This window comes from Panthera leo, chromosome A3 (genome assembly GCF_018350215.1).
Source record: "Panthera leo isolate Ple1 chromosome A3, P.leo_Ple1_pat1.1, whole genome shotgun sequence".
In the NCBI taxonomy this organism is placed as follows: domain Eukaryota; kingdom Metazoa; phylum Chordata; class Mammalia; order Carnivora; family Felidae; genus Panthera; species Panthera leo.
The window spans coordinates 4,646,380-4,673,613 of record NC_056681.1 but is presented as its reverse complement, the minus strand read 5'-3'; the positions used below and the strand labels follow the sequence as shown (position 1 = coordinate 4,673,613).

Here is a 27,234-nt window from a genome sequence, read left to right as displayed (position 1 = left end):
AAAAAAAAAAAAAAAGCGAGCCGGAGCCGCCGCCTGCAGTGGAGCGTGCTCGGCCTCCAGAGGCAGTCGTCTCCAACTTTTCCTCTCCCGCCCCAACTCCGAGCGCGCCTCAAACTTCGCCCGTGTCGGCGCCCAAATTTGCCTGCCGCTCAACTCCACTCTAATGCGCGCGCCAAGGCCCCCGGCGGCGCTCTGCAGCCCCGGGGGCCGCGCTCCGGAGGCTCGGGCCCGCCCGCTGGCGCGCCCCCCGAGCCCCGGGCCCGGTGCGGGCAGGGGGAAAGCGGGCGCCCCGGGAGCACCCCGGGAGAGGGCGGAGCGCTCCCGTGCCCCGGGGCAGGGCTGGGGCAGGGAGCTCCCGCGCCCGGAACGTTGCGAGCAGGCCTTGCGAACGTCGCAGGGGGGCACTCGCGAGGGACGGACAGGAAGAGGGCCAGGGGGGACGCCAGAACCCGGGACCACAGCACGGAAACGGCCCGGGGCTGAGCTGCAGTCAGATCCGGGGATGGAGGGAGCCGGAGAAGAGGAGTGAGGAGGCCGGGGAGGCAGGCCCTGCTGCCCTCCTGGAGGCCGGCAGGCCGCTGTGGCAGTGGAGGACCGGGCCGCCCAGAGAGGGACGGGGTCAGGAGGTCGGGCCCGGGCCTCAGCAGGCCCAGACGAGGCCCAAGAAGGGAGTACCGGGCGCCCTGGAGTTCAGGGCCCAGGCCTTGCCTCGGCTTGTCCAAAGGAGGCCCCGGCCAGGCCTCTGGTGGGGAAACTGAGTCACAGGCAGCCCCCCCCCCCCCTCCAGGGCACGGCCTGGACGCGTGTGAGCCAAGTTAGGGGTAGGGGGCCCAGCCCCTGGGGGGGTCTCCGAGACTAAGGGGGGTAGGGGGCTTCAGGGCCTCCCAGTCCACCGCCGGATTGGCGAGTGAGACGCTTGTAGATCCAAGGTTGGATTGGGGTGGGGTCTCTGGGACGTTGGCTAGCGAGGCGAGGATTGGGGGGATTTAAGTGCTTAGAGATCGAAGGCAGGCCTTGAGTAGGGGGAGTCAGACAATTGGAAAGCCGAGGTGGTTATTTGGGGAGGGGTCTCGAGCCCGCCTGGCTCGAGGCCTTGTCCAGGCAGGTGTCTGTGAAGGGTGGGCCCGACCCGGCCAGGCCAAGAGCAAGAAAAGTGAACAAACCAGGAGTGCTAAGTGGGCGGGGGGCCCCTGAGCGGGGGGTCACAAAGGGTGAGACATGGCCACCAGGCGTTTAACCGACGCTTTCTTGTTGTTGCGGAATAATTCCATCCAAAACCGGCAGCTGTTAGCCGAGCAAGTGAGTAGTCACACCACCTCCAGCCCTCTGCATTCACGTAGCGTTGCTGCGGTGAGTCTCCCGGCGGCCTCCGACACACGCACCGTGTGCACAGCGGCTCTGCCTGTCTGTCTGTCTCTTGTCTGTCTCTCTGTTTGAAAAAAAAAGAGAAGAAGAAGAATAAGACTAAGACTAATCGGAAGTGGAAGGTCTCTGGGCGAGGGGCCGGGGACGTGTATAACCCTGGATGGGGAAGAAAAAGCAAAAACAAAAACAGTTTCAGGCCCCTGCTCCACCTCTGCCTTTGCCCTCTCTCTCTCTCTCTTCACTTCCGCAGCCCTCCTCCCCCGCCTCCCTCCCGCCCCGGGCGTCACTGCCCGACCGGCCGCCTCCGATTTACATGTGCTTTAACCCGGAGATTTGGAAAAATTGGGGCCTTCCGGAAGCCTTTTTGTCTCGTTTTGTGTTTAAGCCCCCGCCCTCCCCCCCTCCCATACGGAGCCTCACCGTGGGTTGCAAGATCGCCGAGCCCGTATCTTTGCAAATGCACGACACCCTCCCCCAAATGAGGAAGCAGTTGGGGTGTGGGGGTGTGTGTGTGTGTGTGTGTGTTGTTGTTGTTTCACCCGTTTTCTTTTAATGGCCTCGCGGCCCTGTGTGGGGCCCTGTTCCCTAGGAATAATTGCTTCACTGTTTTTCCTGGGGGCTCCTGTTTGGGAGACTAAGGTGCTGGGTTCTTCGTTTTCCATTTCCCAGACAGGAAATTAAGCTTCTCCCTCCATTCGAACTTTAAAAAAAAAAAAACCAAACATGTATGTATGTGAAAATTAACCTTCAGAATAGCACATGCTTTTTGATTTAATTAACCTGAACCTTTCTTTAGCGCAGCGGTAGGATCTTTTAGAGGGAGGGCCTGGGAAGATTGCCGAGGGGCTTTTTTTGTTTGTTTTTGTCGAGGTCTACTTACCTTTTCTGAGCTTCAGTTTCTGGCTCTTTCTTGCTCTGGTAAATCAGGGCCCGGGCTGCATGGTCTGTCCAAGACGGTGATTAGCTCTGGAAGATCTTAAATTGAAAAGTGAAGTTAGGAAACTAGTTTGTAGTGGGGGGGGGGGGGTGCTCCTTGCTATAAACAGGCTAGGTTTGAATAGAAGCAGCCTTGGAGGATGAAGGAAATAAAGTCACCCCCAAACCAGACTCTGAGGGACTATACTTGAAATATCCAGCGCTGGGGACCTCACAGTTATTTCACCTATTAGGGACTGTATTACCTTTTATTTTTTTTCCTTTATGGCCTTACTGAATGCTTCAGAAAAATCATGCCATGTGTCTTGATGAGTGACAAAGACAGTTTTTCCTTTTTGTAACTCACAAGTGGAAAATGTCTTTGGCCATATTGCTTCTATGGAAAAGCTGTTGTAAGCCGCGTGTGCACAGTTTCAGGAATAAAATCGTGCAAATTCAGGTCAAAAGGCGTAGAAAACAGGGACGGAGTATGTTTAGATTTGTATTTACTTAAGAATTTGAAGTTGTTTTTTGCATTTATAAACTGAAGAAGAAATTGTATTGTACCGAATGAAAACGGGCTAATTCCAGTGCTGATTTTTTGAAAAGAATGCTCTGAAATAAGCCAAGAATTAGAGAGTAGAAATTGAATTAATAAAATTCCTCAGTGGAACTTTAGTTTTATCAAATAAGATGTAAAAATTGCATATTCCTCAAATGCTTGGTTTTATGCTACCTGATGGGGGGGCGGGGGGGGGGGGTGAACAACAGAACCAAAACTCGGGTTAATGTTTCTAAGGTATCGGTTTTAATTTATTGAAACAACGTTGTTTGCTTTTAAATTTTTCATCGTATAAAGTTCAAAACACCCTGAACTGTTGGGTAACATGAGACTTTTATTATCATTATTATTAATCATTAAGTCAGACAGTTTAAAAACCTGGTGTCTGAGCCGGGCAGCTTTTTAAAAGTGCATCTCTGAGTCAGACCGATTTTTAAATTGGTCTTCTAAGGTAGGCCATTAGAAAATACATGTATAAGCTAAGTCAAATAATTAAACATGGATGGCTAAAGTCTATAATTTGGAAAATTAGATATGTCAAAGAAGGTATAGATATATTTAGCTAACTCAGGCAATTTCTGGAAAATAGGTTTCTGAATCAAACTATACGTATCTAAGTCAGAACATTAGAACGATATTTTCTGTATGTTTCACCATTTAAAATGTTACATAATGATATTAGTCTCTGAAATTTTTCTCAGCCTATAAGCAATCAGATCATTTAAAATATCCTTGTAGTCAATTCAGACTATCTAAAAAATAGAATTTGCAAGTAAACAAAAATGGTTTGCTTAAGTTAGAATTAAAAAGCCCCACCTAGTAGTATTTTTAATTGTGTGCATTAAGAAAACCATGGCATGTCAAATTTTTCTCAAGTGTTCAGGGGTGAAGTAACACATCTTCAGTCTGCTTACAATCAATTCACCAGAAACTGTTCTGCACACACACACACACACACAAAATCAAACATGACAAGATGTTAACATGACTAAGTAGAGGTATGATTTTTTCAACTTTTCTGGAAGTTGGAAAAGTGCTATAAGCATTTGGGGGGGGGGGGGAGCCATGTCTAACACAATTTTTTAAAACTTTATCCAGTAACTTCTGCAGCATTTTTCACTGCATGTCTAGCTCATAGAAAATTTAACACCTCATTTCTGAATTGCAAATTTCAAAACCATGTAGCAAATCAAACAAAATCAAAGTTATTAAATTTGAATATGGACTGGGTCTTAGGTGACATTAAGAAATAATTAGTTAATTAAGCTAATCATAATTAATCAAATTTGTTAATTTTATTAGAGATACCTACTGAAATGTTGAGTAGTGAAATGAATAAAATGCCACTTTGTATATTTAACCCCCCACAAAGGAAACAAATAAGGCAAAATGTTACTGGTTGTTAAGTCTACTGATGAATATGTGGGGTGACATTATACATACATTTTACATATTTTTCAGTATGTTTGAAAAATTATAAATGAAAACTTAAAAGATATATACAGGGCATATTAAAAACGTGAGCAAAATAATTAAAAGGAGGCAGTTTGTAAATATCTGATAAAACTCAGATTCATGAAAAGGGAAGCAGCTAAATTCTAGAGTTTAATTTAAAAAAATCATAACCTGAAATTTCTAGTTCCCAGTTAGAAGAAAAAGCTGCAGAAGTAGATTTCCATGTGTGTTTGTTACCTCACACACAACCCAAAATAAATCAAAAAATCACATCGAACTGCTAGTTTGGGGGAGGGGGGTTAGGGGGGTTTTGTTTTCAAGTTTTAAAGCTGAATTTTCACATCCTTATTGAAGGAAAAGGCTGTGATTTTTTTGATTTGATTAGAAGGTTGTGTGCACGTGTGTACCTCACACACCTCAAAACACAGGACACCCAAAGCCATATCGTTCAAGAAACTTAAACATGCATTTCACTGCATCCTAGTTTAAGGGGAAAAAACCCAGAAGTTCTCGGGTGGCGACGGTGGGCTTGCCCTGTGCGCCCGTACACACGCATGCTGAAACAGGTTGATGCAGCATTCAGGCAAATATGTCACAGCTAAGCAGGAATTTAAGGAGGATGTGCAGCGACAGAGCAAGCCGAGTCCCCAGGGCCAGCAGAGACCTAAAGATCCTTGACCCGACATCCCAGCTGTGATAACCCTTCTGCCTCCCTTCCTCGACCACATTCTGTGGTGGCTACAGGGGAACCCAGCAGCCAGTCGGTCCCAAACAGCCTTTGCCTGCATGAACCCCAAGTCTGTACCTTGTATCCTGTGGTCCTAGCCCTGGTTCTGGCCCTCAGGGTCTCTGACACGGGAAGCCTCTTCCTTCTTCTGCCCGGTAACCCTGCAGCCTTCTCCTCGCCGAGAGCTTTCTCTATCCAGCTCAGCAGCCCCGGCTGACACAGCCTGGTTAAGTTTCTTGCCTGTGAATGAAATCTAGTTTTTCTCTGTGCCTTTGAAAGTTTAGCAGCCAGAGCTGAACCAAATTCTCCTTAATTGTGGTTTTGCTTGTATTGGTATTGGTAAAACTAATTGTCAGAAACGGACAGGGGTTGATTTTGTTTGTTGGTTTGGTTTTGTTTTGTTTTTTAGACTTGCAGCAAAATGCAGTTGTTGGCGTTTCTCACTCATTGTGTTTGGGCCTCGGTCCTAGACCCCCCATCATTGTTGTGCCTCACGGCAGTGGGAAATAAAGGAAAAGAGCACTGGACTCTGAGTCTGGCAATTTAGGGTTAAGTCTCACCCTGTGGCTGACTCTCAGAATGTGTCTTTAGGCTCCTCGGTCTCTTCCGACATCTTTTGCCTTATTTATAAGTTGGGGGGTTTGAGTTAGGCGATTCCCGAGGGCCGTATGGATTCAACAATGCCTTCTTGAGTTCTGGTCCAGTGCGCGGTTTCCCCTGACCGAGGCACACAGCCCTAGGAGCCCTAGCTTCAATTTGAAAAGGAGAAGTAGTCAACAACGTCGCTGTGCCCGCTAGGCCAGCGTCGTGCAAAAATCCTTGGAAGTGGCTCCAGTACGTCGCTGACCTAACTTTGACGTCGTATCAGCCAAGCGCAGGGTTGAAGGCACCGCCTCACTCAAGCAGTTACAGGCAGCTTGGCTTTAAGGAGCTCAGATGAATTTACAAAGTAACATAATCATTCAGGAAAATGTGTGAAGTCTCAAACGAATGAATGAAAAGTAGTTGTTGAGTTGCTGTTCTGATCTTGATGAGGTGCCATATGACGCCTTTGGTCTGGAATGGGTCTAAGAGAGGGTTTGGAGCCACTTGGTTAGTGGTGACTTGCCTGATCTATCCTGTGCTTTAAGATAATGCGTAATCTATCAATGGAAGCTGGAGTTAATTGGTCTTAGATTAGTTTGAAACCACATTATTTTCAATAAAACATGGTGTGCTTTAGGGGGAGAAAAGATACTGAGGATTAACTAAGGTAATAAGAAACCTGAAGTCCTTCAGTCTTGACTGTAACGTTAAGCCGAGATTTATTGAGAGCTTACTATGTGCCTGGCTCTGGGCTCCGGGCATGTGGGCACCTTCTGTATGCAGCCTCACAGAGCTCTTGTCACACGGGTGTTGTTGTTTTTCTCACGATACAGATGAGGGAACTAAGGTTTGGAGGGCGTTAGGGAGCTTGTCCAGTGCCCCCCACCTAGAGAGTCCGGGAGCTGGGGTGGGGCCTCGGGCCAACCTGGCCCCCGAGCCCTGCGCTAACCCACTGGGCTGCAGTACTGTTTGTCGCTGCACATCCCGGAATGTGGAAGGACCCATTGTTTAAGTCTTGGGGGTGTTTCTTCCTTACAGTAGGATAGCATCTTTCTGTGTCTTGCTTTCCAGCCACGCATAACTGCGTTTTTACTAGCATATTGAAGGTTCTAGTCCACACTGAGTCTGTTGGAAAATTAGTCCTCTGTCTTTAGAATCCAAGTATGAAATCATTGTATATTTCTCTTTAGAGCTGTTTGCTTTCCTGCCTCTAAAGATTCCCTTTGAGCAGCGAGGCTTACTTGAGAATAAGGGTACTTTGTTGGATAAAAGAGAAGCAAACTTTTATTTTGGCAGGAACGGAAATAAAGTAAATATCACGATAGCATAGACCTGTACTTCCAAGTCATTTTGCTCAACTTTTCCAGACTTCCTGAGTAAACACAGATGGGTTTCCACTTATTTTTCAGTTTTATGTAGAAAGTTCGTTAGACTATAAATTCCACACGCTACTTGGAGTTTTCAATATTTGCTTGGTTATATGCCATTGGCAGGGCAAAAACCTAGATTTAGACATTGTAAAGATTTAGAAGGTGGTGATGTGTAGTAACGTGTTTTCATTTGGCTGTATTTTGGTTTTTCCTCATGGTAATTCTAAATGTTTTAATTTGTTTCTTGACCAGATTTTCTGGTAATTTGATGGCAGGGGGAGTTTTGAACACCCTCTATTTTTAAGTAGCAAAACGGTGGGGGGGGAGGTAGGTGGGGACTCTTTGGGAAGCTGACCTCTGAATTTAATTCCCGATGTGTTACGGTAGTAGCTGACTATCACTAATAATTTCCTGAATTGTTAATAAAATTAGAGATGCTGGGGGGGGGGGGGGCGGCGAAGAGGCCTGAACACCTGGGTCTGTCGTCCTCTTCTGAGCCATAAAGCTCTGTGACGCTGGGAAAATGGATTTATACATTCTGCAGCTTAGTTTTCTTACTTACAACAAAAAGAGGCTTTATCTAGTCCGTGATTCTGATTTCACCTCTTATCAGCCAGTAATTGTAAAAACCGAAAGATCAGGGTGTGTGCTGGGTTAATAATCCAAGAGGACAGGCTCACGTGTAGCAGAGACCTTACCCGAGGCTCGCAGTGGTACTTTGTTCGAAGATTCGATGCCAAGTAGCCACTGCAGAAGGGACAGAGGTACAGGCTGAGATACCGAACTTAGGGGTTCTGCCCTCTGTCCTGTTCTATTAATAAAAACAATGCAGTGCTTTCTGCATGAAAATGTTAAGCTCTTAAAAAATAAGAACATTGTCTTTGTTTCTTCTTAAAGCAAAAGGTAATTAAATCAGATTTCCATTTGACACTGTCTTCTCTATTAAAATTTTCTAGTACTCCTGTTATGGCAGGGTGTGTATATAAATATCATTCTCTTTGTTCTCGTGGCAAGTTATGGAAGGAATGAAGACGACTTGCAGCTTTATAATGTCAGCTAATTGAATTTTTACGTGGAGGAATACTGCTTGATTACACTTTTTATTACTGTCATTGTTTAATAATATTTTGGTCCTGACAGACCAGTTTCATTTGCACTACTAATTTTTAAATAAGGAACTTACGTTTTTCAATTTTCTAAATTTACTGCTGAACATAAAAAAAAAAACACAGTTGGTGATTGAAATTTACCACAAATTATTTCAGTGATCAATAACACAAAAAAGTAAAAAAAAAAAAAGACCTAGTTCTTCAGATTATCTGTCATTGGTAAATATCTGTTCAGAAGCTAGAGTTCCGTGTCGATCTAAAAAAGAACCTTTAGTTTTCAACTGAAACTTAATCCTCTGGCTGCGGGTGCTTCTTCCTCCCTGTTCCCCCCTCAGGAAAATCTCTCGTTCTCGTTTTGTTTTGTCTTGTTTACTCGCTTTGATAATAGCTTTACCAATAACTGTGTGCTTTCTAGACTAATAATAATAAATGGCAAGCAAATGGGGAGAGTTTTTCTTTTCTCTTACCACCTGTGTCTCTCTCCGGGGAAGAAGGGTTTCTCGGCTGGCTTATTACTGCGGATAAAGCCGCGTCTGCGGGATTGAATTTGTAGAGACCTTACACGTGTGGTCACTCCAATATGATCTGAACGCAGCCATAGACCATGTCTGTGGGTTGTCCATTTGCTAATTCTGCTGCATTTGCAGGGCTTATTTACATGCTGAAACATACACTTATTTGACCCGGTAAAACTGCATTTTAGCTTTGCTCTCAAATTATTGTATCTTCCTAAGGGAAATTTAGAATATTGTATGTGGTATTTGATACTGATCGAACAGATTAGCATTATATTGTTGTGAGACTAAAGCAAGTGTATTTTATTTGCTTTATGGTATTTTAATTTTTACAACTGCTTATTGTTTCCTATCTCATTCACCGAAACAGCAATCACGGTAAATAAAAAAAAAATACATGTGTATTGATGTAGCTTTTTTTCTTTTTTTTTTAAAGGAGCAATCAAAAGGGGGAGATTTTTTAAATGCCTTGGTTAGTGGATCTTTATTTTTAGTCAACTTTAGAGCTGTTTAAAATCAAAGTGTTTCTCAACTGACCATGCCTTATCTGTCTGTCCCCATCCTTCTTTCTTTTTTGCTATCCCTAACTGGATGGGACTGATGGGAACAACATGTCTCTTCAGGAGCTGGACGAGGTATTGTGTTTTGAATATTTCTGTATGTTAGTTAATAAAATTATGTCTTTTTTTTTTTTTTTTGAAGTCTTTGGTCATATACAGAATACTAACAGAGCTGATATACATTTTAGCATTTCTTTTGATTACTCGTAATTGTTGTGTTTATCAATTTGATCTTCAGGATGTCTTAATATATTTTCACCCCAGGTAAATTGGTGGCTTAGAGAAGAGTTGAAGGAACAATTATTTGCTACGCTTGGGAAAGTGTCTCAACTTGAGAAATAAATAGTAAAGGTTGAGTGAGCCTTTTCTTGAACTTACAAAAAGCCAGATCGTTTTTAGGATTGTGTGTATAACCCCCTGCTTTCTGCGAAGCGTGCTGCTTGCTTTCTGCGAAGCAAGGCTGCTCAGGTAGAGTGTGGAGGACATGGTGTCTGTCTGGCGAGAGCCGCAAGGAAGCGGGCTCACAACCTGGGGGCCCGCCGGGGAGGCTTCACGGTCACGGTCACGGTCACATGCCGGGGCGAGGCCGGCGACCCTCTGTGTGTGCTCGTCATTGCGGGGTCCCCACTTTGCCCCCTTCCCTTCCCAGCAGCGCACGTTCGGCCTTTTCAAGACTTAACCAGCAACTCACCGAGAAGTCGGACAGGGTGCACGTTCCTAGCACTGTAGTCTAGAGGCGCTAATGAAAGGGTCGAGGTAAAAGGGGATTGAACTGTGGCTGTCAGTCTTGTGTCTCTCTGACCCATTTCCGCTGTGGAAGGATAAAAATATTTTTTCCTGAGGGTAGACCTTTTAAAAAGTAACAGAGAGGAGGTATTTTGGGGTTTTGTTTATCGCAATTCGGATAGGACCACCGAGGTGGGATTCGGGTGACTGTCGTCAGCACCAGTTGGAGCTCCTAACTAGTAGATGAAGATCCCCCTGTACGTTCTACACGCTGTTTTAACGAGTCAGTAGTAGGAACACATGGGGAACAACCTGCTGCTGCATAGCCTTCGTCGAGAGCTGGTTAAAGAAATTGGATAGCATCCTGATTCCCTGTACCTCGAAGAGCGCGGTCCATCCGTGGGGCCGCAGCCGACTGAGCTGCGGGACGCATCACTGAGTGGGAAGGAGCCTGATGCAAACTAGCGTGGAAGCTGCGGTTCCCGCTCTTCTGGGTTTTGTTTTTGAGAAGAGCAACTCCCATTCTCACTCGGGTGTGCTTAGAAATGTCTGAAGAGACAAAGTAAACAGTTAACAGTGGATCCCTTCCAGGAAAAGTCTGGGATGGAAGAGAAACTTCCTCTCTATCGCATACCCTTTTCTTAGGTTGGATATCTGCTTTTAAAACCTGTGCGTGCGCTACTTCTGCCGTTAAAAAACAACTAGTATTCGGGGCGCCCGGGTGGCTCCGTCGGTTGAGCGTCCGGCTTCGGCTCAGGTCATGATCTCACGGTCCGTGGGTTCGAGCCCCGCGTCGGGCTCTGTGCTGACGGCTCAGAGCCCGGAGCCTGCTTCGGATTCCGTGTCCCCTCCACCCCCCACCCCCACCCCGCTCTCTGCCCCTCCCCTTCTCACACTCTGTCTCTAAAAAATGAATAAATGTTTAAAAAAATATATTAAAACAAAACAGAAAAAACCCTACTATTTAAAAACAGCTACCCTTAAGCGAGTAGCTCATTGATCCCGGTGTCTTGGCCTCCCTGCCAGCACCGGGCCCGGGCCGGGGCCCCAGCCCTGGAGAGCTAGGAAGTGGCTGCAGCTCCCCGACAGTGGAGTTAAGCGTCTCTGGGGCACGGTGGACAGGATGTGCCTGGGTTTGCCGACCAGACTCGAAAGGCATGAAGGCCTGGGGGCTGAGAGCGGAGGCCTTTTAGATTAGACGCAGCCCCTTCTTGAACAGTTGGGGGCTACGGCTCCCAGAAGGAAGCGTGAGATGGGGGATAGGTAACAAACCACAGAAGAACAGAAGTCAAAGAAACACTGGCCGCTTTCCATGTGAGGAGCACATCTACGGTCATGTCACTTAGGGGTCTGCCCCGGGAGCCGAGTTCCAGTCTTGCCTCCCTCTTCAGAAACTGGCTACCCACAGTGGGAACCAGCAGGCCCTTCTGCTTTTCTTCTTAGCTTCTGGGTGTTTAAAGGGGGTCTCCACATCCTGTCACCAGAGATGCCGCCCGGAGGGCCACTTGGCCCCACGCGACTCCCGTGCTGTTGGGATTCTCTAGACTCAGTCAGCCTTCATTCTGGGTCCACATGGCCACCTCGTCCTCGTTGAGCACTTCACTTGGCCCTTCTTGTCCTCTGTCCGGGACCGTTGTATCTTTTGTGAAGTTAGCTTCCAGAATCGTACGTGACCTGCGTTTTGTCTACTTCGTTCATTGCTTGTGTTTGTTGTTGACCCAGCTAATTACAGTGGCACATCTCTTACCGTTCCGCTCCAGGTGCCGGGTTAGGAGCTGGGGGCGTTGGGGCTCGGGGTCTGGAGCCCTGCTTCACCACAACTGCCGCAGGGCTTGGGGTCGGCGTCTTCTGGGGATAGTGAGAGTGACACACGGGTTCTGGGCGTGAGTTAGAAGCCCACCCCTCTGGAGTTGAGGCCTGAGCAGAATTTCCTGACCGCAGCCCTTGGGTCTCCCAGAGTGAAGCCATCTGGTGGCACCTTACAGGGTGCCCACGGTAGACTGTCATTCTGCCCGGATCAACTTGAAAATCTGCGCCCTGGGGATCCCGCTCTGCGTCTTTCTCCACAAGTAGCAGTGGGGTGTCCCTAAGGAGGAAGCACACCCGCCGCTTACTTTCTTACCCAGAGAAGTGTCTGGCCCTCTGCTTCGTTCCCTGCTCTCATCTACTTCTCTTCCTATAACAAAGTCGTCTCCCAAGCCGTTGGGTCTTTATCCTGGGCAGGGCACGGTGACATAGTGGGGACGTGGGGGCCGCAGGCTGGGCCCGCCGGTCACCTGCTTGGAAAGTCTCTACCCAGGGGGGCGGGCTTAGTGTCCATGTTTGTACAACAGGGGGCAGTCCCCTCCGAAGGCTTGTTGTTGGGGTACAGGGCTCCAGTCAGTGGAAGGACGGCACCGACAGCACAGGCCATCATTGCTGCCTGAGTTTTAAGGGTGTGAACGATAGTTGAGAGAAAAGGAAAATCCGTGAAACCAGCAGCATTTATATCTGGGTGGTAGGATTCTCTGATCTTTGTTTTTGTTCTCTTTTCTTTTTGTATCTTTCTGTTGTTTATTTTTCACACACTTAAAAATTAAGTGTCTCTTTTGGACATTTAGTGTCTCACAACCAGAAAAATTAGTCACTATTTAAATGATCACAGATTGAAAAATCAGACACACTGCAGTGCTGACACCCCCTGATTCTTTTTTATCCACGTGCTTTTTTACTCCCTCAAAAACCTGAGGTCTCTGAAGCCTAACCATCTGTGAGCAAAGTCCCCCAGCCATCTCGAGCCCAGCGAGTCGCGCTTGTGGTCTGACTTCATCATACACACCCCTGGGTTGTCTCACGTGGAGGCGAGAGCGGCCAGGCTGTGAGTTTCAGCGTCCCTTCAGGACTTGCTAAGTGCCCGCTGCCACAAACCATCCAGAATTGTCAGTATTGTTTCTCGTTACCAATCCATGATGACGGAACTTAGTTTATTTTATTTGTGTTCAGATAGGGGGTGGGGGGGGGGCATACGTCAGACTTTGCTAATCTCTGCGGAGGCTTTGCTATGTCCTTAATCTTACGGTACACCAAATCAGCCTTCTTGTAAAGGCAGGGTTTCCAAAGAGTAGAAAGGCTCTAGATTTGCGGCAGCCGGATTTATAAGAAGAGGATGCGTGTGTGCACGTTCCTTCCGTAGATCGGGAACTTGTCCGTGCTGCCTGGTGCTCTTTAAGGGACAAGTGTCGGCATCTAAAGTGGACCAAGGGCAAAGGTGACTGTAGGGAAACCAGCAAGGAGCCCTGTGGGCGTGCGGTTTTGAACATCTGTTGGAATTTTCCTGCATCGATGACCCCGGGTCCAGCGCACCCCCAAATCAGAGCCCCAAATCAAAGACAAGAATTCTGAAATTCTCCTCAGAATTTTTACTGATTTTTTTTTTATTTAAAAAATAGAGAAAAGTTTTTGTTTTTGTTTTTATCTCAGAAGCACAAGTTCATTTTAGAAAAGCTTTATAGACCAGGATCATCATATATTCAGAGAGGGGACTAAGTTGAAATTCAGCAAGGATAAGCAAGGAGAATAAAAAATCTGGCAGTTTTTTAAAAAGCCTGTCTTGACCGAAAGGGCAACTTGAAAACTGACAGGATCATCCTGGATCTTAAGAAAATAAGAAAACATGTTTTCAAATGTGAAGTGAGGTTGAAAGGGGGTGATTGTCTTGCATGTAACATAGATTTTGTTAATGTTCATATTTGTTTCTATTTCAAGTAGTTGACATTTCTCTTCAATTATGTTTTTCCCTTCTCAAAATGATGTGGGTTTTTTTTTTCATTTTGAATTCATACTGGTAAAATAAAGGACACATTTCATCCGAGTACTGCTGAATTTCTTTATCAGGACGAGCTATGGCTATAGACTATATGAGGAAAGGGACAATTTTTCCAATATTTAAAGTTTGCAGCCCCAAGGACTGCATAGACTATCTTACTGGCAAAATCCTGATCCAATGTGGGGAAGCCAGGGCCAGCTTTTTGAGCTGGGATCTGTCATTTTCGGGTAAGGATCTCCTAATTAGCAAGCTTCCTCAGAGCGTTGAAAGAGAACGTGTTGGCCCCAGTTTTAACTTACACGCATTCGGGGGTGGGGGGGCAGACACAACTCTTGGGTAAAACCGGGTACCGCTTAAAAGAGGTGGGTCCACTTCAGCTGACTTCACGTGTGATCGAAGTTTCAGGAGAGTTGATTTGTTTCGGAAAAGTCGATGCTGATTACCACGCAGGTAAATTTAGATGAATACCACCTCTGTATCTTTTTTAGTTTAATGTATTTTTATAAACAGTGAAAACAGTACAAAAAAGGTCATGAGCTTAAGAGCCTACATAAAGTATTACTCTATTGAAAACGATATACTGATAAAATATGGTCGATGAGATACTAAGCCAGCATCGAGGAAATCCTGTGACCCATGAAGAGGTGCCTTAGCAGTTTTGGGGTTTGCTCTGCATAAACAGCTGGAGGTTTGAGTTCGGGTTCTGCTCCAGGAGACCCACAGCTCTGTGTCCCGCGCGAGTTGGCCGTGTGGCCTGTCCCTCCTGCCTTGGTCAGTGTGTGCTGTGCAGAGATGCATACCTTTCCGTGACTTCAGAGCAGGAGTCTGAGGAATAAACAGCTCAGCTCCTCCCGGTCTCTCCCTGCTCTGTGTACGATGAGGTCTGAGCCCGTTGCTGAACCCGCAGGTGGTCGGTGAGAGAGGCCGCTTTATGTTGAGACTCTTGTGCTCACCGGGAGCTGGTCCTCTCTCCCGGGTGCGGTTCGGCGGGGGGTGGATCCGGGACTGTGTTTTGTGGTGGTGTTTCAGTCTGAGGGCTGGCTCTCCCGATTCGTTTTCTTAGCAGATTGCAATTCTATTTCACGGGCCTGCCAAAATGAGTGGCAGCCCGTGGGGGAGATGGGGCCTCTGGAGTCATTGGACCCAGTTTTAATCTGTCACATAATAGCTCTGTGACCTTGGGCAAGCTACTTAACTTTTCTGAGTTTCAATTTCCTCATTTATAGATGGGAATAACAGTTCCTAGCTCACCTAGTTTCCGTGAGGATTAAAACAATAAAAAGAATATAAGATTCCTATTGGTGAACTCTTGAAAACAAACAGGGTGGCTGTGGTTGAGAATTGCCACTTTATGGACCCAGCGCCCCAGATTGTGCAGGTCGGATGCCACACAGTTTGTCTGTGACCTGAGATGACTCTGTGGTCCTGTAGGGTCCACGCGGTGGCGGGATGCTGGTGACTTAATCACGACTCAGAGACGCTCAGGGAGCAGTTACGAGGGTTCTGGTGTCTTCGGTGTGGTCATTGCACGCGGTGTGATCCGGGAACACACAGAATGTCCTAAGCCCGTGGGGGCAGGGCCTGGCAGGGGCGGGGGGGGGGGGTGGGGGGGGGCAGCTGCGAGATGCCAATTTGCTTGTAGGAATTTTTCTGTAAACGGTTTAGCATAGAAGAATTAGGATATAAGAATTCTTTGTAGGTTTTTGCTTATGTCACATTTTTTCCCTTTATCTGTTGATTTTTAAATTTTGTCTTGTTTCTTTATTAGAAAAGCAAACAAGTATTTGCTGAATGAATGAAAGCATAACTTTAGGTACATGCAAGGAAGGGGGGAGAGAAAAGCAACATAAATTCTTCACCCAATTCCACAGTATGGTTTAGGGCATTTACAAAGTATTACCTGTAAAAGACTTTTATATTACTGTTTTCCATTATTTTTCAATCATCATTTGGATCTTTGGAAACTGGCATTTATAAATTCTGAACTCCGGAGGGCACCTCCAGATGGCTCTCAACCCGTTCACTGCCTCAAGGCAGGCCAGCGGCTTAACTCAGCCAGGCCCGGCCTTCCCTCCCCGGGCCTTCGGGGTTTTCGAAGCCGGGGTCTGAGACCCGGGAAAAGGACCAGAGCTCTGGGTATCATTTCAAAACAAGTGAAAACACCGCATGCGGACCCTGAACTGAAGAAAGGAGGCGACGGGCAGACTCGCGTTGAGATTTTTGAGGGTTGCTTTTGCATGGCGGGTGATTCGCCGATCGTTTCAGGCGGTTCTTTGATACATTTTGTCACACGGTTAATGACGTTGTGACCAAAGTGACTGGCTCAGTCCCGTTTCCAAAAGAAGCGAAACGTGTGTAAGTAAACCTTGCTCCTACGGCACACTTCATGTGAGTTCCGTTTGTAGCCTCGTATTTTTTTTTTTTTTAACTTGTATCCACTCGCATTAATTGTCGAGGTTCATGCCATCCTGTCCGTACGTAGTACTGGTAATGAGAGGTCTTTGCGTTAAGGCTCTTCTGTTGATTTTTTTTATTACGTCTCTATAGCCAGATCAAGTCAAATTCATGTTCACAAGTATGTCCGAGAAAATTAAGAACTGGTGCATGAAAAGCTAGGAAAACAATCCCAAATGCTAGCAGTACCAAAGCAAGCTTGTGACACAGGCAAGTGCACTTACTCCTACATTTCTTGGTCTTCTCAGGGAGTGACATTTAAAAGGGTGTGAGAGTGTGCTTCTCAAAATGGAACCTGAGTAACTTTTTTCCCATGTCCCTTTCTCTCCCTGTAGCTTGCCGACGACCGTATGGCTCTGGTGTCGGGCATTAGCTTAGATCCAGAAGCAGCAGTCGGCGTGACAAAGCGGTCGCCCCCTAAATGGGTGGACGGAGTGGACGAAGTAAGTGGAATGTTAGTTTCACACGATCCTATTTTTTTCAGTAATGGTATGACGCCGACACGTGTAAAGGTGCTTTTGCCGTAAGAAGCGTGACGACACGGTGAACGCAGGCACCTGGAAGTAATCCCGCCTTCGGGTCGCTCGCCTTACACCCCACCGGAAAAGGGGGTGTGAGCCGGCGGTTTGGGCTCCCGTGGGAATGGCCTGGATTAGAGAGAGAGAGAGACTCGAGCACCATGTCATGAGCAGTGGGGTTTGAATTCCGATAACCTGAATGCAAAGTCGCTCACACGTCGGTGAGACTACAAGTTGGCTGAAGCCCGGACCCTGTGCTCTAGAGTGTAGCTGATCGTCTCAGAGGCAGACAGATGCCTGGCAGGCGGCACTGCAGTTTTGGTGGTTTCGTTTGCGTAGATACAGTACGACGTTGGCCGCATCAAACAGAAAATGAAGGAATTAGCCAGCCTTCACGACCAGCATTTAAACAGGCCCACCCTGGACGACAGCAGTGAGCAGGAACACGCCATTGAAATCACCGCCCAAGAGATCACTCAGGTGAGGGTGGGACTGGGTCCCCAGGTCGGAGTGGGCAGTTCCCGGCCCCCTCAGAGGCCGGAGCGTGGCACAGCTCTCAGATCGCACCTCCCTTCCCCAGACTTACGCTTCCCAGCCCACAGCCCACCAAGAGACTTGAGACCCCGGGCTCCCCCAGGTTATCAGCCCGTGTCTCAGACGAGTGGGGACTGTTTCCCCAGTTGTCGGTACCTGCCACCGTGAGCTGATTTAAAAATAAACTCAGAGCATTGCCGAGTTCAGTCACTTGATCTAGAGATGTATACCTTCTTATGTTAGTGCTTACAAATTGTTCATGTTACAAAATGGTCCTCGTAATCGGAAAAGATTGGGAACTTGCGCTGCCCGAGGCTGGAGTGTGTTAGCATCTTCAAGAAACTTAGCACCCTAGAAACATTCCTTGTAAAATGTTAAATTTGAGCAATTAAAAAAAGTGTGTATTTATTTGAGAGAGAGAGAGAGAGACACTGAGCAGGAGAGGGACAGGGAGAGAGAGAGAGAGAGAGAGAGAGAGGGAGACACAGAATCCGCAGCAGGCTCCAGGCTCCGAGCTGTCAGCACAGAGCCCGACGTGGGGCTCCCGCCCACGAACCGTGAGATCATGACCTACGCCCAAGTGGGACGCTTAACCGACTGAGCCACCCAGGCGCCCCAAATTTGAGTACTTTTTAAATAATCTGAGCAGTGGGGAAACCTTAGTGTTTACATCGTTTACTTGTTTAAATCCCCTGGCGCTCAGAGGTTCTGGGCGCTGGGATGTTTGGGTCCTGGCTCTTCGCAGGGGGTCCGCGCCACGGCTCCCCTTTGCTCCCTCTGCCTCCCGGTGTTCTCGTCGGCAAAGCGGGAACAGTAACAGTAACTGCAGCCTCGGGGTGGTGGCGGGGGCCTGGGGAGAGGACCGTAGTCCCAGAGCGGTGCGTGGCCGGGCGAAGGGCCGGAGGGGGTGTGTGCCCCGCCCCGCCCACAGCGTTTGGCCACGCCTGGGAGCCTCGGAGCCTCGGAGCCTCGGGTTGCTTTGGCCTGCGCGCCTTGGGTGACGCCGGCCTGTGCGAACAGAGCCTCTCCCGGCTCTCAGACCCGCGAGCGCAGCGGCAGTGGCACTCAGGCCCCTCCTCCACGGCTCGCTGGGAGCCGTGGCCTCCTTCTCCCAGCTCTTCCACAGGTGCCAGCGCGCCGTGCAGGCTCTGCCCGGCCGGGCCCGCAGGGCCCGCTCCGACCAGGAGGAGCGGCTCCTTCGCAACGTCGTGGCCTCCCTGGCCCAGGCCCTGCAGGAGCTGTCGGCCAGCTTCCGGCACGCGCAGTCGGGCTACCTCAGACGTGAGTGTCCCCGGGAGTCATGGACGGGATTTCGAGGCATGAAAGTTCCAGCACTAGGACCGCTTTTTGTCTCCATCCTTCCTTTTGGCCGCTAGTTCTCCATTTCGTCCCGAGCCCTCCATCGCCACCCCTTGAGCACGTTCCACAGCTTGTGCACCGAAAGGGACCCCCCCACCCCCAACACACACACACCGTGTGAAATGATGCCCGGACCGGGACCGAGGCCGAGGACGGGGTGTCAGAACAGTTCACATGCAGCAAAAACAAAACTTACTCTTTGCCAAGCTCGAACAATGTGAAAAGCATTCTAGCACGTTGGCGAGGCCCGTAGCTTCCCAGATGTGGGGTTGGAGGACAGTGCGAACGCGGAGGTAAAAAGTTGCAATCACGCGGAAGCTTCATATTTGCAAAACAACTAAAGTATTCGAGTGCCTGAAAATCTTTTCTGGGAGTGGGTGAAATGCTGGCTGCTGGCTGTCCTGGCCAGTGATCCTCTCAGCCTGCCCTGCCCTTTCTTCCTGAACAGTGGGAAGTCTGGTGTCAGCCACGTCCGCGTTCGAATTACCTCATAAACTAGGTTTTTCCATATTACCACTGTAATCAGTAATATCCCCACATACTCAAAAACAAAAACAAAAACAAAAACAAAAAAAACCTAGTTCCCCCTCCATCTGACAACTGGCATATTTGTATTTTAATTTTATTACTTCTAAAACTTGATTAGGGCCATTTGGAATTGTTACTAGAGATGCTTCTGGAGAGAAATACGATTTTTTTAAAAAAATGTTTTGTAACAGCAGTGAGATTAAATATTTCTGCCTCACTTAGAGATGCTCAGATGGTTTCAGTGTCCTTTTGTCACTCACTTGGCGTCGAGTGAATGGTACCCATTTGCAGTGTGATTTTCGTCTTGAAAAACGCCAAATGCTTGCATATTGTTTTATGTTTATAATCTTTACTCTCCCCCCCCCCCCCCACCTCTGTTGGAGATAGGCTTCTTTTAAAGCTGCTGAGAGTATCTCCATTTTGACTGTTGAGTTTCACTCCAGATTTCCCCTTTTTAATGGCGGAGCAGTAACCAGGACGGTTTACGTATTCCAGTAAAGTGAATTCCTATCTATGATAGGCATGAAGAACCGAGAGGAAAGATCCCAGCATTTTTTTGATACAGCAGTGCCACTAATGGATGATGGAGACGATAATACTCTCTATGACCGGGTACGTGAAGGGGCTGCAGAACTGACTGCTCCACGCCCGCGCTCCGCTCCGTTCCTTCTCTTCATAGACCGTTGGCTTGTGTGCGGTGAGATGGGTCAGCGCTGCTTCAGGTAGAGTCTGTGCAGCAGTTGGAGGAGCGGTCGTGGGGGCCGTACTGCTTCTCCCTCTGCAGAGGCTACGAGGAGACCTGGCGGTCTTGCTTTCCGGAACCTCCAGGAAAGCAGTCTGCCCACCCCCCTTGGGGAAGAACCCAGAGAAGCGCAGGGTTCATCCCGCCGGTTTTGCTCCTCGGCCCTTGCGGAGCGGCCCACGTGGGTTCACCCGCGTCCCCTGCTCGGGCCGGTCGTGCGTTAGACCCTGCGGCGTGTTTTAGGAGTCTGGATCTTGCCTGTCAGGGAAAAATCAGTGCTTGTGTGTTGTTTACCTGCTTTGTGGAAGTGTTTCCGGAATTCGTTCTTTGAATTACGTCTAACATCACACACGATCCCTTTCTGGAGGCGGGGCGGGGGGGCGGGGGCGGACCCTAACGTACAAATCCTGTATGTTTTGTTTCGCTAGGGTTTCACAGATGACCAGTTACTGCTGGTGGAACAGAACACGCTGATGGTGGAGGAGAGGGAGCGGGAGATACGCCAGATCGTGCAATCCATTTCGGACCTGAATGAAATCTTTAGGGACTTAGGAGCGATGATCGTGGAGCAGGTACGCGGTTTAGCTCCCTCGTCATTGGGTTTTCCTGCCGTACCTCGGGTCCTTCTTCAGACTTCTGGTTCTGCATTCCCGTCGGGGAACAGAATTTGCCCCTCTCCCCCCACGTGTGCACGTATGTACGCGTGTGCGTGCACGTTTACGTAGGTACGCGTGCAGATTACGTACACGTGCTAACGTCACTCCCCATAAAAATACTGAGAGCTTTGTTTCTTTCTTTTTTTTTTTTTTTTTGAAGTAAAAAACAAATATCAAAAGGTCTCCTATTCTCCCACCGAACTCCGAGGACGCTCAGGGGACCACCCCGCTTTGGGGGTCTGGTGCCCCCCACTCAGCAATGATTCTGGCAGTAGATAAAGTTTCCCTTCTAATTTTGGCAGGTTACTGCGTAATGGCAACGGGAACCACTAGCTTTCAAGTAGAATTAAATTGTTTGTTCGCTGTTACAATCTGATTACGGGGTTTTATTATCTTGCCAGCGGGGATTTGGGTCCTGATCCCCCTGCCACCAGCTGCAGAATGGAGTGTTGAGGCTGTGGAAGATCTAGTTACAATAATTACTCCCGTGGTTCCCAAGGAACTGCTCTTGCTATCTCTACTGATACAGCGTGTTCCATTAAGAGCCCTGTTCTTGCATGTAGCCTGGTGTTCCCTCCTTTCTGTGTGAAGCGAGAGATTACACAATTAAAACCAGAATTCTCCTGGAGGCAAAGGTGTAATTTGGCGCGGCGGATTGGAGCTCACTGTCTTTGCTCCGACCCACGGAAGCCTGCGTTGACGTGTGTAGACGTGATCGGCAATTTCCAGGCCTCATCATGGCTGGGTCTAGTTTGACCCGCGTTCTCTGCTTACCCGCATCCAAGTATTTATGCAGCGGATGGGCACAGAAGTCAGCCCTTCGCCTCTCAGAGCCTATTTCCACTGAACCGTGTGTTTGTTAAAGCCCCAGGAAGTCTGAATGTGGCATATCTTAGAGTGGCTAAATCCAAAAAAGAAATCTCAGTGTGTCAGTATTTCTGTCTCACCAGGTAGACTTTATTGTAACTAACACAGCACTCTGCCATTGAGTGCCTAATATCGCTTGGGGATGGATTCCAGAGCTTTCCATGTGCACCTTTACCACCCGGTGAAGTAAAACAGATAATCCTGTGCGTAACGACGTCTGCAGTGTGCCTTTCTCATTTCTGAAGTTCCGTTTTTCCCGTTGGGGTTGTTGATGGTCTGTAACTGTCATTTCTTACTCAGGGTACAGTCCTTGATAGAATTGACTATAACGTCGAGCAGTCCTGCATCAAAACCAAAGACGGCCTGAAGCAGCTTCACAAGGTAATGTCGGATGTTTCAGTAACCTAGAACTCGAGGAACTGTTCTCAGACACCAAGGCTTCCCAGGAGGACCCTCCGTGTAGCAGCACAGGGACGCACACCAGCGGCTTGTGTGGGGCCGGCCGTGGCGGTCGTTGCCCTTGCCCGGCAGGAAACGGTTCGAGGTGCACCTGACACGTGGGCCTGACGTTGCTGAGAACTCCCTCCCGTGACAGGAAATTATAAAGCAGTTGGGCTTTTCTTTCTGTCAGAAAGCATCTCGCTCTTTGAATCTCGTTTCAGGAAGTCAGGGGAACGGGCATCTGTTCGACGCGCGTCGAACATTCTGTTGGCTCGTTGGTGCTGACTCGGGGCTCTCTTGTTGTGACGCCCTTCTGATGGATTGCTGCCGGAGGGTCATTCTGGAGCAGATAAAGTCTCATTCTCCCTTCTAGTTGCCACGGTGTCTCTGTGTGCTACGTTGAGAAAAGAGTCGTTTGTTGACGCGAGGCTAGCTCCCTTAGTCTCTGCTGGGAAGGTAGCTCTTTCGGGAAGATCTTTCACGATACTTGTTAAAAATAAACGGGAAGCGTCTTCGAAGCCTGCTCGTCAGTGATGAGAAACACACACGTGCAGCCGAGTGGATCTCGTGTGTGACTGGGGGCCTGTGTGCTTTGAGAGGGACGAGGACGCTTCACAAAGGAGATAGATTTCTGTCCGTTTCCTTGTATCTTTGAGACCCAGTGACATTTGGAGCCACAGCATGAGCATTTTTCCAGTCCACTAACGTACCGCGCTGTCGCTTTGCGGAAGCTGGCTGCTCCCCGGCCGGGCGGTGTCGGGTGCACAGAAGGGGACGCCTGCCGAGGTCTGAGCAGAAGCCCTTGGCGCTCGCTGCCGCGGCAGGGTGGGAGTGAGACTCCCGGCACCTGGCGGGAACAAGAGGCCCGCCTCAGACGGGCCGAGGGCTCGAAGCTCGCGGACTCGTTTTGCCGCCAGCCTCGCGTACGGGGGTGACTGCCGACTCTGTAATACCCAGCTTCTGATACGCTGTTGTTAGAGTTTCTTCAGTAAAAACTAGTGAAACGTGTCCTCTGATAGAACACAGACCACGGGCAAAGCTTTCTCCGCAGGAGCGTACAGATCCAGGGGGAACTAAGAACGTTGTTTCAGGGTCTACTTCATGAATCATTTTGAGAGGTTTTTAAGTCCCGTGCGGCATCGGCTCCCCTGGCGTTCCGGGTTCCTTGTCAGAGAAGTGAGCCAGCCCCGTGTTCCCTCTCCCGTCACGTTCTGTCAGCAGCGTGGCTGGCCGTTAGCCGGCCGTCACCTCCTCCGGGGCCGATGGAGCCTCGGGGGTGGCCGCGCACGGGCCCGACCGTCAAGACGGGCTGACCCGTCTAGGCCGCGGTTTCCTCCTGGTGGACGAGTGGCTCCCAGGGGGTAGGTGGGTTCACTTAGGAAGCAGAACTACCAGTCAGAAGGTTGGCGGGGAGCATGGAAGTAAGACAGAAGGGGCCGGATCTTCTGGGCAGACGTGGCCATCAAGCTGCCGCCTTCTTGTCCTTCCCTGTGAAGTAGCCACCCCCCCAGCTGCCCCCGGGGAAGCGCAGGGCGTGCTCTTCCTTTCTCTGGGCCAGTCCCCGAGAAGCCGAGGCGGGCCGCCCTTGGGTTTGTGCGCGGCAGGGGAGGTGTGACGGCCGGCGTGTCCGCCCCCTCTCCCGGCCTCCAGGCTGACGTGTGCGGGTGCGGTGTGTGCAGGAGGGTGCGGGGCTCGGCAGGCGCCTGCCTGTGGTGCCGGCAGAAGCACGGGGGGGGGGGGGGGGGGGGGTCTCTCTCTGCACTTGCTACCCGTGGCTCACTCCTTCCCATTCCCGGCTCAAAGGAGGGGTGTGCTCTTGTTTCCAAAGTCAGGGGAGGCGGAAAAACACCCTCTGGGGGGCCGTCAGTCCCACGGGGGAACCGTAGCCAGTTGTCGGGCGTCATGGTGAAGGAGGTACACGTCCGTCCGAGGAACCGTGTCCAGGAACGGGAGGCTCGGGTGGAAAGAGTGGCTCGTGGCAGACGGTGGGAGCAGGCGGGGAAGCGGGTCGGCCCGGCCCTGAGGCAGAGCCGTGGACTCCTCCTGCCAGCCTTCGCATGACGGCGGATCCCGGGCCCGGGCTCTGGGGCAACCCGGGGGAGATGGGTGGCTCCGGGACCGTGGCACTCGTCCACTCGTGTCGATTAATTGTGCCGGAATTGGCGGGCGGGATTCTGCTGACGTAGCCCGTGGCGGAGACGCCGGTTAGGCAGACGGACCCGCGAGCCCAGAACCGGAGGCGGGCGGGCTTGCTATTTGGCCTTTCGGGGAAATGACGGCCTCTCTCCCCTCCTCTTTCCGTAGGCAGAGCAGTATCAGAAGAAGAATCGGAAGATGCTTGTGATTTTAATATTATTTGTCATCATCATCGTCCTCATTGTTGTCCTGATCAGCGTGAAGTCTCGCTAGGCGGCCGTGCGGCCACGTGGGCCACCCGTGTGCGCTCCCGGGCGCGAGGGGTCGGCCGCCCTGCGGGCACAGCGGAGGCGCGGGCTGCGGACCCCGTGGGGGCGGCGAGCGCCTGCCCGGACCCCTCGTCACGGTCGTGCTCCAGCAGGGGGATGAGCTGCTGTTTCTCCTTCATTGTCAAGAGTTTAAGGACCTTTGATGCTGCTGCGGAATAGAGATTGAGTTCTGTCATCGGTTATAATATATATTTTTTTTAGAAAGAGAAAATGAGTTGAATGTTTACAGGCACTCCGCAAGCTGTTCGATGTTGTATGTGCATATGCTATTTTTTTAGCAGTCATGTCTGAGCAGCATGTAGAAATAATTTTTGGAAACGTTTTTTAAAAACCATATGGTTTTTAAGAAATTTGGTACCAAAAATTTATGAGTAGAGGCAAAAATGCCTCTTCATCTTTCTCTGTATATTTTCCAGTTGAAAACAAACTGAGAAGTCCTTTAAGAATTTATAATCCGTTCCCCATTAACTTAATTTAGCTTTTCCATCACTGTTAATGATCAGAGTAACAAAGTGTGAAAAATAAGAAACCATCATTGATGTTAATTAACACATTTAGATGGGCCAGTTAAAACAGCTTCATAAGTTTAAATTAATCGTAAATGGACTATTCCTCATTTAGAGTCTGTGCACTGCATTTTCTACTGTAAACCAAAAGGGGTTACCAAACAAAACCACCTAAATTTAAAAGTTGGTGATTTGAAGCAACCTCACCTGAAAACATGAAAAAGGGAAGCTTGGCCGTGTCATGAAAGTCGCCAGAATCAGCCAGTGTGCCCCTGTCCTCGTCCCCAGCCATCCTTGCTCAATCCATTACTTATGCACTAACTACATAATGACCTGTTCAAACTAGCCACCATTTAATGAACTGTGAATTTACACAGAGGCCATTCTAAATGGGTCACCCCATTTAGGATTAGCGGATCTCAAATTATTAACCAAACATCACTCCATTTCAAAGTAAAATATTCCACCAGGGGTATGATTTATCGGCTCTTGCGTTGCTACTTAACATGCCCAGAAAGTAAGCACGTTCCGACAGATGGTGAAAATCTTGATTAGAAGTCCCTCATTCGTGCGAGCATGAATCAGATCGCCAGAGTGGGACTTTGCCGTTTTCTTACCTATTATCACTATGGTGCTCGAATATATTCCCGGAACTGTAGAACAATGTGGAAAGCGATGATAGCTTTGAATGCTCAACTTGTTCATGTTTTTACTTGGTCTTGAGACGCCAGTATAGTTCTAATGGTCTTTGTATAATTTTCGATGGCTTTTCCATTGTTTTGTACCTCTCCTGAGAAGTTTGTGAAGAGCGTGACCTCATTAAATGTGCTATGTTTTATTTGGATCAGTCACATAAAATGTGTCTTTAGAAGTGACTTTGAAGTCGTTTCCAGAAACTTAAACGCAAGTCCAGAGGTTCGGGTTGTCCGCGCAGATCATGGTCTTAGCACCCACACCCATGCCCCAGCCTTCCCCTTCCCAAGTTCCCGGCCACCACTGGTTTTCTCACGACCGATGTGGCTGTAGAACGATCCGAAGGTGCCCCTGGCGTTTCAGGAAATCGCCTGGTATTCCCTGACCAACCATTATGTATTAGGCAAAAAGGTCAGGAAGTAAGAACCCACCTCCTTGATCACCCCTGACTTGTGGGGCTTCTGCAGATCTTGAGAAGAGCCATAGGCATTTCCTAGTCACAGCGGGTTTTAATCCGGTGGGGCGAGGCGAGATGTTCCTCTAGACCGACTGCTCCCAGGAGCGGGGGGCCGTTCAAGGTCACGGGGCTTCCCTCCCCAGCGGTGGACAGTGGCGACAGGAGGCTCGGTGGTCTTAACGTGCAAGGCAAGGGACCCTTTAAGAAAGGATCGCCAGAAAAAAAAAAAAAAAAAAGAAAGGATCACCATTTATTTATATTTATTTTCAGTTAACAGGGTGATCGGGGTTGGTTTTTGCCCCCCTCACCCACCAGGGTAAAGTAACGGACTGACAGAAGTGATCTTGAGGATCTCGAGTGAACTGAGAAAGCAGTGCAGGCCATCACCTTGTCCCCAGGCCACCTTGTCCCCAGGCCACCTTGTCCCCAGGCGGGGAAGCGGCCCCAGGGCGCGTGCTCCTCAAAACACTGTATTTTTCTTTTGAGCCTTTACTTGGGGAAAGATCAGCAGCCTTGGGGGAAGTAAGAGTAGATTGGTCCTGGGGCCCTGGTACCTCAGGGTAACGGGCGATTCTCTGCCTCTGAAGGAGACGGGCTCCTTTTGCTCCAGACGGCCGTTGTCCCAGGCGGGGCCGGGCCATTCAGCTCTGTCGGGCTCTGGTGGTAATGATCGTCAGCCCGGTCTCTCCCCGCGCCTGGGACACGACCGACCGGAGAAAGGGGGTGGGGGGGGAGGGGGAGGCTCCCTCTGGGCAGCCCTGGGCTCGGCCCCTGGACACCTGCCCCCTTGAACGTGTCCGGGGGTGGCTCCGTTGACGGGGCCGGAGAGGAGATAAGGAAACGTTTACCGTCAGGTCTCCAAAGCTCCTGATCTTTCCTGCGATTGTAACAAGTCTACTGTCTCTTGTTGTATTAATTTGGGGGTGGGGGGGTGCTGGCTTCGCCATGGGCGTGAAGCGGTGTGTGTCTCTAATTTAACAGATTTACCGCTTTCTCTGCTAATTGAGAGAGCATTATTTATTTGTTTTGACATAAGTGCTTTCAGTGTTTTATCCTAGCTAATGGCTTCTTAAAGGTAATAAAACCCTTCCAACCTAATTGGTCAGATAAGACTTTTTTCCTTGTGTGCTTAAATAAAGCAATTAGTGAAGCGCTTCTATCCAAAATGACTTTTTTTTTTTTTTGGTCCTTTTTTAAAACTAATTCACTGTTACTGGAAACTTTTTGTACAATAAAGCAATCATGCGGATTAAAGAGCATCCTGCCGTCCTAGTATTAATTTTAACGACGGGGCTCGTGTTTTCTTCCAATGCATCTGTG

General features: G+C 49.1%; 1 protein-coding gene across 6 annotated transcripts; it reads left to right on the top strand.

The window, feature by feature from the left end:
* Window positions 1–360: 360 nt before the first annotated feature.
* Window positions 361–27,173, top strand: STX16 (syntaxin 16). Of its 6 annotated transcripts, none has more exons than XM_042930555.1 (10): window positions 1,221–1,299; window positions 9,227–9,238; window positions 16,242–16,358; window positions 16,484–16,591; window positions 17,006–17,146; window positions 18,316–18,481; window positions 19,608–19,699; window positions 20,258–20,401; window positions 21,653–21,733; window positions 24,098–27,173. In XM_042930555.1, exons 4-10 carry the CDS (start codon window positions 16,499–16,501, stop codon window positions 24,200–24,202), a joined length of 822 nt encoding a protein of 273 aa, XP_042786489.1. In that variant the 5' UTR covers window positions 1,221–1,299; window positions 9,227–9,238; window positions 16,242–16,358; window positions 16,484–16,498; the 3' UTR covers window positions 24,203–27,173. The 6 variants fall into 6 exon arrangements, with proteins under 6 accessions (XP_042786483.1, XP_042786485.1, XP_042786486.1 ...); XM_042930554.1 differs by having other exon boundaries at window positions 1,282–1,350; XM_042930549.1 differs by lacking the exon at window positions 16,242–16,358 and having other exon boundaries at window positions 361–1,350.
* The last annotated feature ends 61 nt before the right edge of the window (window positions 27,174–27,234 follow it).